The sequence below is a fragment of the Mesocricetus auratus genome, unplaced genomic scaffold (genome assembly GCF_017639785.1).
Source record: "Mesocricetus auratus isolate SY011 unplaced genomic scaffold, BCM_Maur_2.0 Super-Scaffold_100676, whole genome shotgun sequence".
Classification (NCBI taxonomy): domain Eukaryota; kingdom Metazoa; phylum Chordata; class Mammalia; order Rodentia; family Cricetidae; genus Mesocricetus; species Mesocricetus auratus.
The window spans coordinates 69,369,724-69,389,501 of record NW_024429266.1 but is presented as its reverse complement, the minus strand read 5'-3'; the positions used below and the strand labels follow the sequence as shown (position 1 = coordinate 69,389,501).

Sequence of the window (19,778 nt, the reverse complement as noted above, 5' to 3'; positions counted from 1 at the left end):
TAGTGAAACGGCCCTCCTCCCAAGTTAGCAGCTCTGCCATTCCACACGGCTGTCAACACGGACAGGGTGAGCCTGTCACTGCCCGTCAGATCTTAACGACGGAAGGTTAAAATGAGCTTTTGCAGAGCACAGTTCTAGAATGGTGTGTGAAACTCAAACATGTGGAGGTCAGCGGGCACCTGTGAGTCTACACTTCCCATTTCCAAAGAGCTCACAGGCAGGCGAGATGGCTCATCGGGTAGAGTCCCTTGTCACCAAACCTGACGGTCTCAGTTCAAGAGCTGAGACACACATGGTAAGGGAAGGAACCGGCTCCCACATGTGTCCTCAGACTCCACACATATGTGATGGTATGAACGAGTACACGCATGCACATACACATGCACACACACACATGCACACACACACACACAGACACGCACACACACACACACACACACACACACAAGGGTGAATCTTTGCTTTGTTCCACATCACCACGCCATGTTTGACTACGAGGGCTAGAGTGCCATTGTAAATAATAGCCCCCTCCCCAAACCTTACTTAAAAAGCCACCAGTAGCAAATCTGGGAAGGCAAGGAATGGGGAGTAGGAAGGCAGGTTCCTGCAGTCAGTGGAGAGCTGCACTCAGCCCCACACCTCCCCACCCCCACCCCACCCCTTCACCCCCAGCCCCGCTCCATTGCCAAGAGGAATTTTATCAAGAAAGATGAGCTGCTGTGTGCTATCTGGACAGGCGTTATCGTTCGTCAATGAGGTTTGGGTTTTGCCCTCCGCTAGCAGCAATCACCAAAGGACTGATTACTCTCTAGCAGACAAAATAAGCCCCCTGCAGACACACTAGAGATTCCCCACAGAAACTGGACGAGTGACAAGGAACACAGGCTTTATCTCCGCCAGCTCCAAGATGTAGTTCTCAGACACAGACCAAGGTGAAAGGCAAGCCTGAGGGCTGGGATGTGGCTCAGCCGGTGCGGCACCCGCCTGGCATGTACAAGACCCTGGGAACCATCCCCAGCATCGCACAAACCAGGCGGTGCACACCTGTAATCCGAGCACTCAGGGGCCAGAGACCGCAAGCTCAAGTCCTTCTCAGCTACATATTGAGCTGGAGGCTAGCCTAGGGTAGATGAAACCCTGTCGGTTTTTTGTTCTTGTTTTTAAATAAAGAGAAAACAAACAAGAAAAAAAGAAAGACAAGTCATGTGTGATGCCACGGATCTGGAACAGTTCAAAATTCAAGGTCATCCCTGACTAAATAATAAACCGGAGGCCATCCTGGGCTACGTGAATGACTGCTTTAGAAACAAAGACAATGAGACTGATCTTCTGGCGTGGCGCTCCAGAGGAGGTTACCACAGGCACAGGGAAGGGAACCCCCGGGTGTCCAGCTGACCTCTACACCCCTTTTGCTAGCCATAGCCATAGATTCAAAATGACAGACTCTGTTTCAGACCTTTTGTGCTAAAAGGCAGGGGTGGCGTCTGGCTGCACTCATTTGAAAAGGCCTGCTCTGTTCCTGCGCTGGGCTTACCCAGGGCCTTTCTGTAGGGAGGTGTTTACTGAAGCAGACCGCGGCCTGCCCGTTAGAAGTTCCTGCTGGGTCTCGCCTGGCAGGGGAAAGCTTGTCCAGAGGAGGAGGAGGAGGAGATGGGTAACAAACACCACAAGGGACCCCAGGCTCGATTCTCATCCCCTCCAAAGCAACGCCAGTGTTTTCATGCTGAGAAAGTCTTTCTGTTTTGTTTTGTGGTTGTTGATTAGACAAGGTCTCCTTATGTGGACCAGGCTGGTCTTGAACTCACAGAGATCCACCTGCCTCTGCCTTCTGAGTGCTGGGATCAAAGGCCTATGCTGTCACGATCAGGCAGCCTGCTTGGGTTTTAAAAGATAAACGGTGTGGGAGGCAGAGGCCAGTTGGGACTACATTGTCTCAAACATGTGCCCATCTCCTCATCAGGAGACAATGGAGGTGACCTCAGCTAGGAAACTGATGGGGGGTGGGGGGAGAACAGAAGTCTGAGCATCACAAGAAGTAACAGAAGTTCAGATAAGAATATAGAGAAAACGCGTGTGTGTGGTGTGGTAGCTGCAGAGAGTGCTGTCTGGAACACTTGGAGCCCCAGGTTCGACTCTGACGCCCCATAAATCAGGTGTGATGCTCCACACCTGTAATTCTAGTACTTGTTACGTGGAGGGCTGGAGGTCAGTCTGGGGGTGGGGGGTGGGTGCAGGCCAGGGAAGATGGCTCAGAGGGTAAGGTACTGGCTGCCAAGCCTAGCAACTCCAGTTCAATTCCCTGGGACCCGCAGGATGTAAACAGAGAACCCGCAGGTCGACCTGTGACCTCCACACGTGTGCTGTGGCATGTGAGTGCACAGTTGCACACCCCCCCCAAAAAGCACACACACACAGAGAAATAAATGTAATTTCAAAAATAATAAATTAGCTAACTATGACAACCGAAAAGCAGCTGATGAGGGAACAGGAAGTGACGCTGTCCCCCGGGCTACACAGACATGGGCCATCAACACTGAACCCTGCTTAATGCCAAACCCTCCTAGTGTCCCACTGAGAGAGAGCACTCCTCCAGAACCAGCTGATGAAACAGCCCTCCCTGGGACAGCACAGAACAAGGGGGAGTGACACCCTTACAGCACCAGCCCGGGCTTTGGTGCGAACTGAGAAGAAGAGGAGACAGAGCAGGGACCTGAGGCTATGCACAGCCGGGTGGACACGGCCCTTCTGACTGTCCTGGCTCCACAGTGATTTCACAAGCAAGAGTCCACACCGTAGCACGTGAAAACAGAGAAAAGTTCAGCTGTGGGGTGCAACCTTCAGCTGTGTGGTAACAACTTGACCTCTGATGTAAAAGGGAAACACAGGGTGGCCGTGTGCTTGCATCACGCCCTGGGTTCCACCCCCAAGCACAGCATAAACAGGGTGTGGTGGCCCAGGCCTGTCATTCCCGCAAAGGAGCGTGTGCAGGCGGTGGAGGCCGGAAGTTCCAGGTCCTCTTCAGCTACGCGTGTGAGACTTTGTCAAGAAGAAAGCAGAAAGCCACAAGCCCCTGTGGTGACAGGAACCCAGGGTGGCAGCACTTAGAGACGGAGGCAGGAGGATCAGAAGCTCAAGCTCGCCTCCGGCTCCCATAACCAAGCTTGAGGCCAGACTGAGGAATTACGAGACCCTGTTAAAAAGAAAACAGAGGAGGAGGAGGAGGAGGCAGAGGAGGAGGAGAGAGAGAAGGAGGGGGATCGGTGGCAGTAGCCCCAGCAGGGGCAGCAGGAGAGGTGGCTCAGTGGTTAAGAACACCACCACTCTTGCAGAGGACCCGAGTTCACTTCCCAGTACCCACACCAGACAGCTCACAACTACCCGCAACTTCTATTCCAGGGCATTCTATGACCTCTTCTGGCCTCACCAAGCACCTTAAGTCACATGTGCACATCCTTGCACAGACACAGACACAGACACAGACACAGACACACACACACACACACACACACACACACACACACTTAAAATAAAAACCAAGAGAGATGGCTGTGTCTCAAGGCAGCGAAAGCACTTTCCAGGACCCTCCAGAACCCATGCATGCTACCTTGTCCACGTTGGCACGGGTCTTGGCTGATGTCTCCACATACTGCACACCCCACTCTTCCGCTTTGCCCCGGGCCTCATCCACAGGCACCTGCCTCCGCTCCTCCAGGTCAGACTTGTTGCCCACGACCAACAGTGGGATTTTATCTTCCTCGGCCTTGACGCGGAGGATCTGTTCCCTAGGGTGAGGCACCAAGGACAGTGAGTTAAGAAAGCTAAAGAGGAGGCAGGGAGATGCCCCGAGCAGCCTGGGGGCTTGAGTCTGAGCCCCAAGGTGAGAGGTGACAAATGACTCCTGCCAATTGCCCTCCTTCCTCTACGCGGGCACTACGGTATGTGCGCCAGTGCACATGTGTAAACACACAAATAATGATGCTTCGTTTCGTCTTGTTTTAGAGCTAGCGTAAACATAAGAATTCAGCTTTTGAGTAGCTGGCAGTGCACCCCGGTGTTTACAAGCACATCTAGAAAGCTCAGCTAAGGAACAAGAGAAAGCACTCCATTTGGGGGGAGTATCTCGAAATGGGGCTCCACTAGCGTGGGCTTTCCCAGGCTGGCCCTCAGCTTCCCTCCGCCATGACCATCTGGTCTCTCTCCATCTGCAGATTTCTCTACCCCACACTCCTACAGAAGACATGTCTACACAGGAGGCCAGGAGTCTGCATGCCAACAGGGTTCCCAATTTATGGGGGAAAAGGAAAGGGTGTAGAAGGAGAGGAGGAGGGAGAGAAGGGACCCTCTGAGAATCCCAGGAATTAGAAACAAACTAAAAGGTACTGGAGATGTGGCCCAGGGCAGGGTGCTTGCCTTGCACAGAGCCCCACTCCACCTCCAGCACTCTACAGATGGGGCATGGGGCATGGGGGTACATGCCTGTAATCCCAGGACTCGGTGGAACCAGAACTTGAGGGTCATCTTGGCTACATAGTAAGTTTAAGGCTAACCTGAGCTACATGAGATGCTGCCTAAAAAAAAAAAAAAAACAAAAACCCAGGGTCTGAGAGATGGCTCAGTGGTTAAGGGCAGCCTGGTTTGATTCCCAGCACCCACGTGGCAGCTCACAACTCTAACTCCAGTTCTAGGGATCTGATGCCCTCTTCTGGATTCTGCAGGTCCTGCATGCACATGCTGCACAGACATCCACGCAGGCAAAACACCCACGCACATAAAATAAATAAAACAAAAACCCCATCAAACTCAAAGCAACAGCTCACAAAAAATGACTAATAATTCCAATACAGGGCCAGGGGAGTAAAAACGCAGTATGTGCATGCATCCTGTTGTATCCTCAATGGCCTCAAATATCAGACTGTGAAGAGGAAACACAGTTGAGATTGCAAGAGTACTATCCGTGTAGAAACTCCATGATGAGATGGAAAACCCTATAAACAGAGGCAACTGCTCAAGTGAGGCCCCCTCTGTCCATCAGTCTCCTCCACACACACTGCAGTTGCAGGAAACCAGATCTTTGGAGATCTGAGACCACAGTACAGGAAGAGGTTCCGTCTTCATCTGCCTTCTCTACGAGATTGGCCGAGTTCAGCCCTTGATGCCTCCCTGGCTCAGAGGCCATGTTCAAATCTTGGGAAACATTTAGCTGATTCCCTTTACCTTTGGTCGGTCATCTGACTTTGTGACAAGAAAGAGCTTACTGAAGCATGGAGCCTGGGAGCTATGGAGATGACTCAGCCAGGAAGGGGGCTTGGGCACCAAGCCTGACTGCCTGAGTTCAATCCCTGGAACTCACATGGTGGGAGTTCAAGTCTTCCCAGGCCTCTGCACATTCCCTGTACACAAATACACATGCCCGTGTGTGCACAGGCACTCACACACTGAGGCACTCACACACACTCACACAGTGGTTGGAGAGATAGCTCTGTGGTCAAGAGCACTGACAGCTCTTCTAGAGGACCCGAGTTCAGTTCCCAGCAACTGCAGGGCAGCTCACAACCTTCTGTGACTCCAGTCCCAGGGGGTCCGATGCCTCTTCTAGCTTCCACAGGCATCAGGCATGCAGGAGGCACACAGATCACATGCAGATAAAACACCCACACACATAAGACAAATAACAATAAAAGTATTCTGGGTGTGGTGGCACACACCATTGATCCTAGCACTCGGGAGGCAGAGGCAGGCAGATCTCTGAGCTCAAGGCCAGCTAGGTCTACACAGGGCTACACAGAAGCCCTGTCTCAAAAAACCAAAATAAATAAATAGATCTTTGTTAAAAGATGTGTCCAGACCAGGCGGTGGTGGCACATGCCTTTAATCCCAGCACTTGGGAGGCAGAGGCAGGCGGATCTCTGTGAATTGGAGGCCGGGCTGGACCGATAGCCTCCAAAAGGATACAGAGAAACCCTGTCTCGTAAAAACAAAAACAAAAACAAAACAAAACAAACAAACAAAAGATGTGTCCAGAGCCGGGCGGTGGTGGCGCACGCCTTTAATCCCAGCACTCAGGAGGCAGAGGCAGGCGGATCTCTGTGAGTTTGAGGCCAGGCTGGACCGACAGCCTCCAAAACAATACAGAGAAACCCTGTCTCGCAAAAAAAAAAAAAAAAAAAAAAAAAAAAGATGTGTCCAGAAATCCTAAAACATGGGCGCACACAGAGGGGGAGGCTTGGTGGAAGAAAGCCCTGCGGCTTCACAGCCCCACCATCTCACGCTGCTCCACTCCGGGGACCGGAAGCCTCGGCCCCCAGGGTGGAGGTCCAGGACCCAGCTCTCCCAGCAAGCGCACCTGAACTCGGCTGTGGCAGTGAAGGACTCGTGCTCTGTGATTGAGAACACGAGCAGAAAGCCCTCTCCGCTCCGGAAGTAGTTGTCCCGGATGGCCGCGTAGTCCTCCTGGCCGGCCGTGTCCAGAATGTCTATCTGGACCTCCTCTCCATCGAGGACCACCTTCTTTCTGTAGCTGTCGGCTTTGGTGGGTTCATAGTCTTCTACAAACTGGGGAAAACAGAATTAAGGAGTACATCAGCCCCTGATTCGACATCTGAATGCTTTACGCTGGCTCTGTATTGGATGAGAGCCCGAGCTATTACATCTCGGAGGCAAGAGTACAAACAATCCGTCCTTCCTCTGATCCTCCATCCCTCCCTCCCTTCTGAGACAAGGCCACACTATGTAGCTCAGGCTGGTCTTGAACTCCGGACCTGCCAAATGCTGGAATTAGAGGCATGCCCCACCTTGCTTGGTAACCCTTCCTTTCCTGATACCTCTGAGTTCTACTTTTTTTCCCTTTTTTTCTTTAAGGCTTTCAACAATAGGGGCAGATAGGCCCATTTACAGATAAGAACACCAAGTGCCAAGCAGAAGTCTTGGTGATATTACTGTCCGTACAGTATAAAATTATAATACAAACTGGAAACGGTCAGACATGGAAACCTGTATTCATGATGAACAGAAGTATAAACAGAGAGGAAACAGAAGATTAGATTAAACCAGCTGGGGGCTGGAAGATGGTTTAGGGGGTCAAGTGCTGACCAGCAAGCATGGGGACCAACAGTGATCTCCACAGACCACGTTTAAAAACAACAAAAAAGTCAGAGGCTGGAGTGATGGCTCAGCAGTAAGAGTGCTTACTGCTGGCCTAGAGGACCCAAGTTCAGTTCCTAGCACCCTTGGGTAGTTCACAACTGCCTGTACCTCCAGCTCTAGGGAATCCAAGGCAACCTGCATGAGCAGCTGCACTCACATGCTCATATCCACAATTACACGCGGGTACACATAATTAAAAATAACAAAAATAGACCTTAAAAAAGGCAGCCACGGGAGCAGTGAATGCTTGCAATCCCAGGGCTGGGGTGTGAAGATGTGGACACTAGAGCTCACTGGTCAGTCAAGCCCACTACTCAGCGAGCCCCAGGCCAAAGAGAGACCCTGTCTCAAAAAACAAGGTGGACCATGACTGAGGAACATTACCTGGGTGTGTTCTCTGACCTCCATAGGCACACAAGTGCATGTACACACATGCATGTGCACACTCCACACACCTGCATCAGCATACACGAACATGCACACACATGTAAATTAGTAAGTAAACAAATCCAGGCAAGCACTGAAAGTAGACATGGCGAGAACCTTATTACCTTGAAGTAGAGAAGGCCTTTTTTAACTAGGACTCAAAATCCAGAAGCCATGTAAAAAAAAATTGATAAATTAGATTTCCAAAGAATGAAAGACAGCAGAGGCACAACAGAGCACAGCACAAACACAAGCACAGACAAGATCTGGATCCACAGTGCACAGAGTGTGCCCTCCTCTCCAACATATGCGGTGGTGAGGCATCAACACCAACAGAACCTCAGAACCCAAGGGCATGGCGAGGTGCTCTTCACTAGTGGGGGGGGAGGGGGATGAAGGGGGAGGGGAGGGAGGGAGGAAGAGAGGGAGGGAGGGAGGGAAGGAGAAAGGGAGGAAGGGGAAGGGGAGGGAGGGAGGAAGAGAGGGAGAGAGGGAGGGAGGGAGGGAGGGAGGGAAGGAGAAAGGGAGGAAGGGGAAGGAGGGAGGGAAGGGGAAGGAGGGAGAGATAAGGAGGGAAGAAAGTAGGAAGAAAAGAGAGCAGGAGACTGGGAGAGTGAGCTACTCTGAGACCCAGGATTTGAGGGAAGACATTTTTGCTCCTGTGGGACAAGGGCAGGACCATCCCAGAGAGGGATCTGTCACATCTGATAAAATGAGAAGTACTTTATCCTCTGCCCCCCCCCATGCTGCTTCTAGGAACCTAACCTCCAGAAACGCTGGTCCAAATACCGAGGAAGTCACTGAGGCATCACAAAAGATGAAGATCCACCCAAAAGCTCAGCAAATAGCTGGCCATACATCAAAACACTATACTGTTGCAAAAGGAAACAGGAACTATATACAGGCATGTGTGAGGCCTTAGGTTTAATAACTAGGATCACCCCATCCCAAAGAAAAAAGAATTTCTGGAAAGAACTGAAAGTCAGAACCAGAAGCCGGGCCAGCAGTAAAGATTACTCGATGCTCTTCTGCAAGGCATGAATGCGGGCTGGCTCACAATCACCTCTAACCCAGCTGCAGGTCGGAAGCCTCTCTGGCTTTCAGGGGCATGCACATTCATGTCACATACCCGAACACAGATACACATAAATAAATCAAGCTTTCTGGTTTTTTTTTTAAGTTTCATTTTGCAACCTCAGAATCAGTCTTTTAAGGAAAGAAAAAATAACAGCTAAGCAAATGACAAGAACTGGACGACACAAAGAGTGGGTGTAACTGGACTTCTTGTGCAGTGCATATAAAACATAAGGACTAACTCAAAACACAGCAATGGTCTAGATATGAGCTACAACAGAAACTCAGAAGGAAACAAGGCCACAACCCTTCGCGAGCCTGGACCTGGCCATGGGTTCTCAGGGATGATACCAAAAGCACAAGTAACAAAGAAGAAACAGACTGGGGGTGGAGGTGCTTGCCACTAAGCCTACAACCTGAACTCCATCCCTGGGGCGCACACGGCGGAAGAAGAAAACTGAGTCCTGCAAGCAGCTGTCCTCTGACCTCCACACATGCATCTCACCAGGACAAACACACACACACACACACACACACACACACACACACACACACACACACACACACACACACACACTAAAATGGATGTCACTTAAACTTAAAACTTCCAAGGCTGGAGAGAAGGCTCAGCAGATTCAATTCCCTGCACCCATACGGCCTCTCAACTTGCTGTGTACAACTCCAGTTCCAGGAGATCTGACACCCCCTTCTGGCCTCTGTGGGTACTACACACATGTGGTGCACAGATATCCATGTAGGCAAAACACCAATACACATTAAAAAAATTAATTAAATTTTCTGAAAATTTAAAACTTTGGCAAACCAAAGGGTAATGTTGGAAATGAAAAGGGCAAGGCAGAGTGTGGGCACGGAACTCGTGGTGGAACACTTGGTCCCCAGCTGGCGGCAATGTTTGGGAAGGTTGCGGAACTGCTAGGGGATGGAGACTTTCAGGAGGAAGGGGGTCACCAGAGGTGGGCCTTGGGGTTGTACAGCCTGTCCCACTTCCCATCTACTCTCTGCTTCCTGAGTGTGGTTGCGATGTGACCAGCCAGCCACCTGCTCCTGCTGCCATGCCTTCCCCAGCGTAACAGACGATATCCCCAGGAAATGTGAACCAAAATAAGTCCCCTTTTCCTTTAAGTTGCTTTCATCAAGGCTTACTGTCACAACAACAGGAACATACCCAGGACAACAATTCATTATTTTATATTTTTGTCTTTTCACACAGGGCTTTGCCATGCAGCCCAGGCAGGCCTCAAACTCATGATCCTCCTGCCTCAGCCTCTTGAGTGTTGGAATTACAGGCATATGCCATCACACCTGCTTGGACTGTACATGATGAAAGTGAATTTTGGGCCAGGAAGATGGTTTAGTGGGTGCTTGTCTCCAAGCCTGAAAAGCCCAGAACCCACGTGGTGGAAAGAGAAGCAACCCCTCCATGTTGTCCTCTGACCTCCAGTGTGCCGTGGCACGCACACAGACATAATCAACTTTTCTTTTAAAAGTATAAAACGTCTAGACAAGGCTCTCCTAGTCCCTCCCGTGTCTACAGCCGCAACGAGAACAGCTTCTAGACTTGAACAGGACTCCGGCTCTGCACGAATTGATCTCAGATTTGGCACAGTGCCTCTATGACCCAGAGAGCTACAGGAATCTTCCACCTGTTCTCCACAGCTCTGTGATTTATTTCCACCTAAACTCCAGACTGAGATCTGGTTATACGTGTTAAGACAGGTCATCTGGTAAAAGTGATTGCCTTACAACCACAAGTCCTGGGTTCAATCCCCAGAATCCCCCAAATAAAGTGGGGCATGGCCATTCTGTCTCGGTACTAGGAGATGGAGACAAGCCATCCTAGACGTTCTGGGGCAGTCAGGCTGGCCTCAGAGAGTGCCAGGACAGAGATCCTGTCTCAAAAGTCAAGGTGGACAGGACAGTTCCTGAACAATGATAATTAAGGTTGTCCTCTGAGCTTCCATGTCCATACGCACATACAAACACATACGCATGTACCCACATGTGCACGCTCACACACCACAAAATTAATGAAAGAGATAAGGTTCGTTTTTGGCTCATGGTTTCAGTTTTCACTCTATGGTTCTTAGAGGCCTGTGATGAGGCAGAGGACCATGGTGAAAGCACCCAGCAGAAACCAGGAAGCCAGGGAAAACACAGGAAGGGGCTGGGATCCCAATCTCCTTTAAGGACACTTCCAACGGCCTAACTTTCTCTGGCTGAGCCCTACTTCCTAAGGTGCTGTAGGCTAAGGGTCAGTTCTTCAACACATGACCCGTTAGGAAACTTTCAAGACTCAAACCACAGCACCTACGTCTGGGGAGTAGCTCAGTTGGTAGAGTGTTCTCCTCTCACACACAAAGCCCCTCCATCCCCAAAGCCTCAGAAACCAGGTAAGGGGGCACACGCCTATAATCCCAACAGGGGGAGGTGGGAGGATCAGAAGTTCAAGGTCATCCTTGGCTACACAGTGAGTCCCAAACCAGCCTGGGCTACATGAGACTCTGCGTTTAAAAAAAGAGCTGGAGTTGGAGAGACAGAGGGCCCAGTGGTGAGTACCTGCTGCTCCTGGAGAGGACAGGAGTTTGGTTCCCAGAACCCATACTGGGAAACTCACAACAGCCGGACTTCAGACACCCTCTTCTGGCCTCTGAAGGCAACCACACTCTTCTACACACACCCCCCACACAGAAATTAAAATAATAAAAACACTTCAAGTTATATCACCTATACAAGACTTCCCTGTCCTCTAGCTCCTGTCACCAAGAAAGCACACATAACACTGAAAAAACGGTATGCAGAGAGACAGCTCCCATTTCTACTACAGCTGAAATCAGCACTGTACCAGAGCCGGAATCGTCTGCTGAGACTTCCTCCCGCGGAAGCTATTCACACACTCTGTGGACAAAGGAGGACATGGACAGAGAACACAGCCGAATCGGACAGACACGATGACACTGCAGGCACAGTCACTTGTGGAAGGTGTGCTGGCATCTCTTACCTCGTCATACATAAACTGAAGCGTCAGGGCTGACTTGCCGACCCCTCCACTGCCAACCATGATGACCTTGTGAAGAGCCAGGGAGCCCTGACTCTTGCCCTTGTTGGCAGCCATCCTGCTGATCTGAGGTGATGACACACGGACAGATGGCCCAGATGGGGAGCTACGGACGACAGAGACAAGAACTTAAAAATGGTATGCGTTCTATCCTGTCAAAATCAAATGACATCTGCCATTCCTACGCTAAATATTTTATTTTTTAAAATTTACTTACTTTTATGTGCATTGGTGCTTTGCCTGCAGGTAAGCCTGTGTGAGAGTGTCAGATCGATCTTGGAGTTATAGATAGTTGTTAGCTGCTATGTGGGTGCTGAGATTTGAACCTGGGTCCTTTATGAGAGCAGTAAGTGCTCTTAACTGCTGCCCTGTCTTTCCAGCCCTTAAATATGTTATTTTAAATTATGTGTATGTGTGTGTGCGTGTGTGTGCCTGTGTGTGGGTTTGTGCACATGAATATAGCAACCTCAGAGACCAGAAGAGGCGTCAGATCCTCGGGGGCTGTTGTCAGGGGGCAGTCATCCGGTCTTCTTAGCCCCAAGCTGTTTCTCCAGCCCTCCCCTTTAAAAACACTTAACCCATTCCCACAGAGAGGGGCCTGGAGAGGAGACCGTGAGAGTCTCATAACTCTGAAGCCACTTGCCCACGGGGAGCCAGGATAGGGCAATGCTGAGGAGGGAGATACAGGGTGGACACCCAAGCCCGCACTGCTAGGGAGGGTGGCCTGGGGCTCTCTGGCCTCCACGGCACCAGGCAAGCACACAGATGTACAAGCCAGCAAACACCCATATGCGTACAACAAATGTAAATTTTTTTGATAAATAGATTGGAAGAACTAATATTCTAATGACAACCAAGAGGCTCCTTAATCACCAGGGCCCCTAGTGCAGGGAGTTCTCCCTAAAAAGCTGCAGTCACAGCTCTCCTCCAAAGTCAAGCAATTAACATGCAAAGCAGGCTACAGCCCAAGACACACAGAACGCCAGAGAACCTCTCTGTGGCAGCTGGCAAATGCTCCCCACTGGAGGCAGCACACACCCACCATCCCAGCCTCCAACACCAGAGGAAAAAATTGGAAGTCAGCAGACACCCAGCGGAAAACTTCTCAGACAAGTGTCATAAAAAATGACTTGATCAAGTCTAACAGAGATAAAACACCTGAGAAAAAATTGTATTACCGAAAGACCTGACGGAGGAAGCAAGAGTGATGGCCTTTAACCCCAGCACGCCAGAGGACAGGGGGAAAATAGCCGAAAATTCAAGGCCATCTTCAGTTATCTACAGCCTTCAAGGCTAGGCCGGAATACATAGACATGACCCTGTATCAAACTCCAGAAAAAAATTGAAGTCGGGTGGACTTGAAAAAGAATCACTCAGAATCACAGACTAAAACATTGTGTGTACGTATGTATAATGAGCTGTGTGTGCATGTGTGTATGTGTGCCTGCATAGTGTGTGTACGGGTATGTGCATAAATAGTATATATTTTATGCATAAATGTGTACATGCATAGTGTCTATGTATATAGTGCATATGTGTATGTGTGTATAGTATATGTATGTCTGTGTGTCTTATGTATAGTGTGTGCATGGGTGTAGGTCTATGTGTATATGTGTATGTATAGTGTGTATGTGTGCATGTGCATATGTATGTATGGAAGTATTAGTGGGTTCATGTGTAGTGTGTAAGTGGGTACATGTATGTATATGTGTGCTGTGTATGTACAGTGTTTGTGTACAGTGTATGTGTGGTATATGTACAGTATGCATACTGTATAGATATGTATGTATAGTACGTGTATATATAGTATATGTATAGTATATATGTGTGTGCATATGTGTTACAGTGCATGTATAGTTCTATGTGTGTTTCTACGTGTGTGTGTACATGTGTATGAGAGAGAGAAAGAGTGTGTGTGTGTGTGAGAGAGAGAGAGAGAGTGTGTGTGTGAGAGAGAGAGAGAGAGAGAGAGAGAGAGAGAGAGAGAGAGAGAGAGAGAGTGTGTGCGCGCGCATGCACCCTGAGAGTCCAGAAGAGGGCATTTGATCCCCTAGAGCTAAAGTTATACGCAGTTGTGAGCCACCCTACCTGGGTACTGGTAACTAAACAGGGGTCCTCTGGAAGAGCAGCACGTGCTCTTAACTGCCAAACTATCTCATTGGTTCCTCAACATTTTTTAAAATTATTTTTAAAATTTTGAGACAGGGCTTCACTCTGTAGCCCTGACTGTGTGGAACCATTATGTAGACCAGGCTGGCCTTGAACTCACAGAGATCCACCTACCACTATGTCTGTATTAGTTACTTTTCTATTCTGTGATAAAACACAATAACCAAGGCAATTTACAGAATAAATGATCTATTCGGCTCACAGTTCCTGAGGGACAACAGTCCTTCACAGCAGGGAAGTATGGCAGCAGGCAGAGGCCAGGACAGGGGGCGAGGGTTCGGAGGCCAGGACGGAAGGTGAGGGAGGGTTCGTGTCTTGAACCACAGGAGAGAGCAGAGACAGTGAAGTAGAAAAGGCACCAGGCTTTTGTTGGATCTTTGAGTTGGGGTTTCTCTGTGTAGCCTTGGCTGTCCTGGAACTTACTCTGTAGACTGGGCTGGCCTTGAACTCATAGAGATCTGCCTGCCTCTGCCTCCTGAGTGCTGGGATTAAAAGAGTGTACCACCAACATTAGGCACAAGTCTTTTAACTCTCAAAGCCCACCTCTAGTGACACACTTCCTCCCACAAGGCCACACCTCTTAAGCCTCCCCAAACAGTGCCACCAACTGGACACTAGGAACTTAAATACTGAGCCCAGAGGGGACATTTCTCATTCAAACCACCACAGCCTAGCTGTGCCCCCACGGCTGGCTACCCACCTTATCTTTTGAGACAAGGTCTCTCACTGAACATGGAGCTCATTCTTTCTACTAAGCTGGCTGATCAGAAAGCTCAAGGGAACCCATCTCCGCCATCCCAAGCATCAGAGCTGGAGGTGTGGGCTGTTGTGCCTAGCTTTTTACATGGGTTCTGGGGCTCTAAATGCTGGTCTTCACCCCTTGCACAGAAATCCTATCTGAGCCAGCTCCCAAGTGTGCTTTGCGTGCACTGTTTCATTTTGTTGGTGATGTTGGTTTTGTTTTCTTTTGTGACAGAGCTTCTCTGTGTCACTCAGGCTGATCTGGAACTCAGGCTCCACCCCACTCCACCCCACCATGCCCTCCCAGCCTCCTGAGTGCTGGGACTACAGGCCTGGTATTCACTGTTCGCCCTGCATTGCTGACTAGTATCTCCATTTATACATTCTTGCATGTACATAAAGCCTCTGAGGTCGCATGCCTAGTTTTGCAAGCTACTTTTCAGGTACTTTATCTGTTTTTGAAATCAGGTAGATTGAACTTGATTATTTCACCGGGTTCTTGATGCTATTCAGTTCCTTAGCATTGGTGTTGGCTAGAGGTATGGCCTCGGGCTGCTCAAAGTCAAGGCCGTAGACACGCCCACTTCTCCCCTTTGCCCTTCTCCAGAATTCTATCCACACCAGGCATCGCCCTACTCCCCCCCCCACCTGCGCTAATTATGTGCTTTTTAATGAGTGAGCTAAGCAATTAACTAGATAATTAAGCACAGCTGAGCAGGGATAGAAATAGAAGGAATAGGGGTCCAGGCGCCCCACAAGGCTGAGATTCGGGAACTTGAAAATACCTTTGGCCTCGTTTGCAGCCACCAACTGTCTCTTGCAGAGCTGAGGTTGGCAAATGGAGTTGGAACCCCCCATGTCGCCTAAGTGTCCCTTAACTTCTCAGTCAACCTCATTTCCGTGGACTTGATGGAAATGAACCGTCTGTCTGGATTGGGGGTTAGGGAGTAAGGTCCTTTCCAACACCTGCAGACACCAAATTATGCACTACATATATGCACTTAGTATGTATGTGTGGTATAGGTATGTGTGCACGTGTTGTATGACTTTTCAGGCAGAGTGTACACAGATACACATGCATATGTGAAGGTGAGACGCAGACATTGGGTCTCTTTCCCCAGCCATTTGCCACCTTTAATTTTAATTTTTTAATTACAGTAATTTACTTTCTCTGCGCGTGCGCGTGTGCGCGTGTGCGTGTGCACACACATGCCACAGCACATGTGTAGAAGTGAGAGAACAACTTGTGGGGGTTGATTCTCTCTTTCTACCATATGGGCTCCAGGGTCAAACTCTGGTAGACAAGCTTGGCAGGAAGCCATCCCGCCAGTCCCCACCTTATTTTCTGAGTCAGGGTTTCCTGATGAACCTGAAATGACATCAAGATGCCGGCGTCTGCATTCCCCAGCGCTGGAATTACAGGTGCACACAGCCATGCCTGACTTTCTCTGTGAGTTCTGGAGATCTGAGCTGGGGTCCTCATGCATGCATGGTAGACACTGACAAATGAGCCATTGCCCTAGCACCATTTACTCCTGGGTTTTGTTTGTTTGTGTTTTGTTTTAAATAAAGCTAATTTCTCTGTAGGAAATAATCACCAGTGAAGTGTTTTCTGCACTGAAGACCAAAACCTTTGCTCCAAGTCCAAAACGGGGACCAGGTGCTTGCCTAGTGTGCTGGGTTTGGTCCCCACACCACATAAACCTTATGTGGAGGCACACACCTAATAACCCTGGTGCTCTGTGGTGAGGCAGGATGACCAGAAGTTCAAGCTTACCTCAGCTGAGAGTCTGAGGCAGAATGGGATACATGGGATCTGGTCTTTTTTTCCCTCTCTGTCTTTTAAATTATGTGTGAGTACATGTGCATGTGTGCTGGTGCCCACAGCAGCCGGGGGCACCCGGTCCCCCGAGCTGGAGTTATGGACAGCTGTGAGTCACCCCGTGGTCACTGGGAAGACGTGGCCACTAGCCTCCCTCATCCCTCCAGCCACCAGATGTAGTTTTTGTTTATTTTGTGCAAATCAGAAGTAACCAAAGATGAGATTTCCAACCCAGGCCACAGCTGCAGCTGCCTTGCTAGGATCAGGGAAGGACCTGAGACATGGGTGGGGGCCAAGTGTCTGTCTGTCTCTCTCTCTCTCTCTCTCTCTCTCTCTCTCTTTCTCTCTCTCTCTCTCTGTCTCTCTCTCTCTCACTCTCTGTCTGCCTTTCTCTCTCTCTCTCTCTGTCTCTCTCCTGTCTCTCTCTCTGTGTCTCTGTCTCTCTGTCTCCCTCTCCCTCTCTCCCTCTCTCTCCCTCTCTCCCTCCCCCCCCTCTCTCCCTCTCTCCCTCTCTCCCTCTCTCTCCCTCTCTCCCTCTCTCCCTCTCTCCCTCTCTCTCTCTCTCTCTCTCTCTCTCTCTCTCTCTCTCTCTCTCTCTCTCTCTCTCTCTCTCTCTCTCTCTCTCTCTCTCTCACACACACACACAGGTAATAAAGAAACTGAAAAAGAAAAGACTAGTTCAGGAAAAACCAACATTGCCAGCTGCTAAGCCTACAGAGACATCTGGAAGAAGAGAATGTTATTGGGGGCTGCTAAGAGGAGCATTCGCTGCTCTCCCAGAGTTCGAGTCGCAGCACTCACGTCAGTCAGGCAGCTGTGAGCTCCAGGGAATCGAGCATCCTCTTCTGGCCCCCAGGACACCTGCGCACGTGTGTCATAAACTCACACACAAGTGTACATAAGTAAAAGTCTTTTAAAATAATAATACACGACATTTAAAAATAAAAGATACTTGCGTGGTCTCAAAGTATACCTCACAGAATCACTTTTTACAAAAATTATCACATTTTAACATGGGGGGGGTGGTAAGGAGTATGTGAGCCTTGGAGGTCAGAGGACAACTTGCAAGAGTCCGTTCTTTCTTTCCACCAGAAGGGACTTAGGGAGCAAACGCAGGTCATCAATTTTGTTTTGTTTTGTTTGTTTTTTCCAAGAACAGGGTTTCTCTGTGTAGCCCTGGATATCCTGGGACTCACTGTACACCAGGCTGGACTCGAACTCACAGAAATCCAGGTGCCTCTGCCTCCCCAGCGCTGGGATTGAAGGTGTGTGCCACCACCACCCGGCACCCATTACTTCTTGACTATAGAGGGAAAGGTAGAAAGCATGGGATGGCAAAACAGCGAACTAATAATCTGGAAAAATCACTAACTGGAAACACTTGTATAAATTATGAAAGATCCAATGTTTAGAGTGTATGCCTATTACAGAGAAGGGAACATCCCTACCTACTGTCCTGGGAAATGTCCAGAATGTAGCACTAAGTGAGAGGCGGGGTCGGGAATCAAACTGCAGGAAATATAAGCTATGATGTCATTCGTTTGAAAAAAATCTTGGGGACTGGGGCAATGTGCAGTTAAGAGTGCTTGACACTGGAGTTCAGTTCCTGGAACCCACCTTGGGCTGCTCACAATGCTAGTTCCAGGGGATCTAACAGCCCCTTCTGGTCTCCTCTGGCACCTGGACACACACACAGAGATTAAGATTGAGATAGAGAGAGAGAGAGAGAGACAGAGAGAGAGAGAGAGAGACAGAGATGCTAGAGAGACAACTGAGTCATTAAAATGCTAACCATGCAAACACGAGGCCCTGGGTCCCCAGCACCTACGAGAAAACCCGAGCTTGGTGGTATGGACCCACCCAGCACTGGGTGGGGGAAGGGCTCTGGGGCTCCCTGGGCAGTCAGCCTACCTACTCAGCAAGCCCTTGGTCTCAATGAGAGACCTTCTCTCAAAACACAAGGTGGTGGCCCCTGAGCGCCACAGAGATTGACCTCTGACTCCACACACATATGCTCTTGCACACACGAGCTGGGTGTGTAACATGAGCACCTCTAATCCTAGCCATCCTATGGGGAGACGGAAGGCAAAGAGGAAAATCCCCGAAAGCTCCAGGGCCAGCTAAGTTGAGTGCGCAGTGGGAAAAGCAGCCTCAGAAAAGTAAAAGATGTGGAAGGTGAGCACCTGTACCTACGGCTAGCCTTTGACTTCCCACACGTGTGCCGCATTCCCCCTAAAACACACAGTGCTAAATTTTAAGCAACCCTACGGTAAGTGAATGCCAAGGCAGATTTCGTGTTTGTGCCGGCTGGTTTTAGGTCAACTTGATACAAGCTAGAGTCATCTGAGAGGCAAAGCCTCAGCTGAGAAAATGTCTCATAAGATCAGGAGGTAGGCAAGCCTACAGGGTGTTCTCTTAATCAGTGACTGAACCGGAGGCCCTGGTCCATGGTAGGTGGGGCCATCCCTGGGCTGGTGGTCCTGGGATCTATAAGAAATCAGGCTGAGCCAGCCATAGGAAGCAAGCCAGTAAGCAGCTCCCCATCCATGGCCTCTGCCTTAGCTTCCCTCAATGAGCTGTGAGTCAAGGCATATAACCCTTCCTCCCCCAAGCTGCTTTTGGTGGGGTGTTGCATCACAGCAATAGCAACTCAAACTACAACAGTTTTTAAATCTTATTAGACTACTTCCTGCTATACCCAAAGTATGGACATCTCAACTGGAATGAGTCTCTCCCCTCAACAGCCTGCTCCAATATGAAACAGCACTTGGAGCCCCAGGTTTGTAAATACTGCGTGACTCAAAGTCAGACTCAGGGCTGGGGAGAAGGCCGGGCCATGCACGAGGACCTGAACTCAGATCCCCAGCAACCCCACTCCAACAACACACTTCTCTAACCTCAGCACGGGTGGGTGCAGACAGGTGGACCCCAGAGCCCACCTAGCTGAACTGGAGGGCTCTAGCTCCAGTGACAAAAAATTAGATGCAGTGTGCCAGGAGACAGTCGACTTTGGCTTCCGGCCTCCACCCGTGCACCCAGAGACATAAACCATAAACGCACACACAATAAATAAATGGGAAAAGGCAGCATCTGTTCATCACCTTGAAGGAAACAACTCCTTATTTTAAAGACTCGGGAGTCAGAAGGTGGCAAAAGGAACAGGAATTCCAGGTCAGCCCTGGAAACACAACAGGGTCCTGTACCCAACAGAAAGGGAGACAGGAAGGAAGAGGAAGGGGGAGGGGTGGAGGGGGGAGGGGAGGGAGGGAAGAGGGAGGGGAGGAAAAGAAAAGCAGGTTGGCTGGCCAGAGAGGCGGCTCATCAGGG

At 49.8% G+C, this 19,778-nt stretch overlaps 1 protein-coding gene across 2 annotated transcripts in view; it reads right to left on the bottom strand.

Annotated features, from left to right (window-relative positions):
* Positions 1-19,778, bottom strand: part of Ralb (RAS like proto-oncogene B) — a 33,264-nt gene that overhangs the window by 1,777 nt on the left and 11,709 nt on the right. For both annotated transcript variants that reach the window (XM_040737781.1, XM_040737782.1), the window contains exons 2-4: positions 11,663-11,825; positions 6,344-6,552; positions 3,605-3,782 (exon numbers count right to left, since the gene is read on the bottom strand). In XM_040737781.1, the coding sequence (XP_040593715.1) occupies positions 3,605-3,782; positions 6,344-6,552; positions 11,663-11,776 (501 nt within the window). In that variant the 5' untranslated portion in view covers positions 11,777-11,825. The remainder of the gene's footprint in view (positions 1-3,604; positions 3,783-6,343; positions 6,553-11,662; positions 11,826-19,778) is intronic.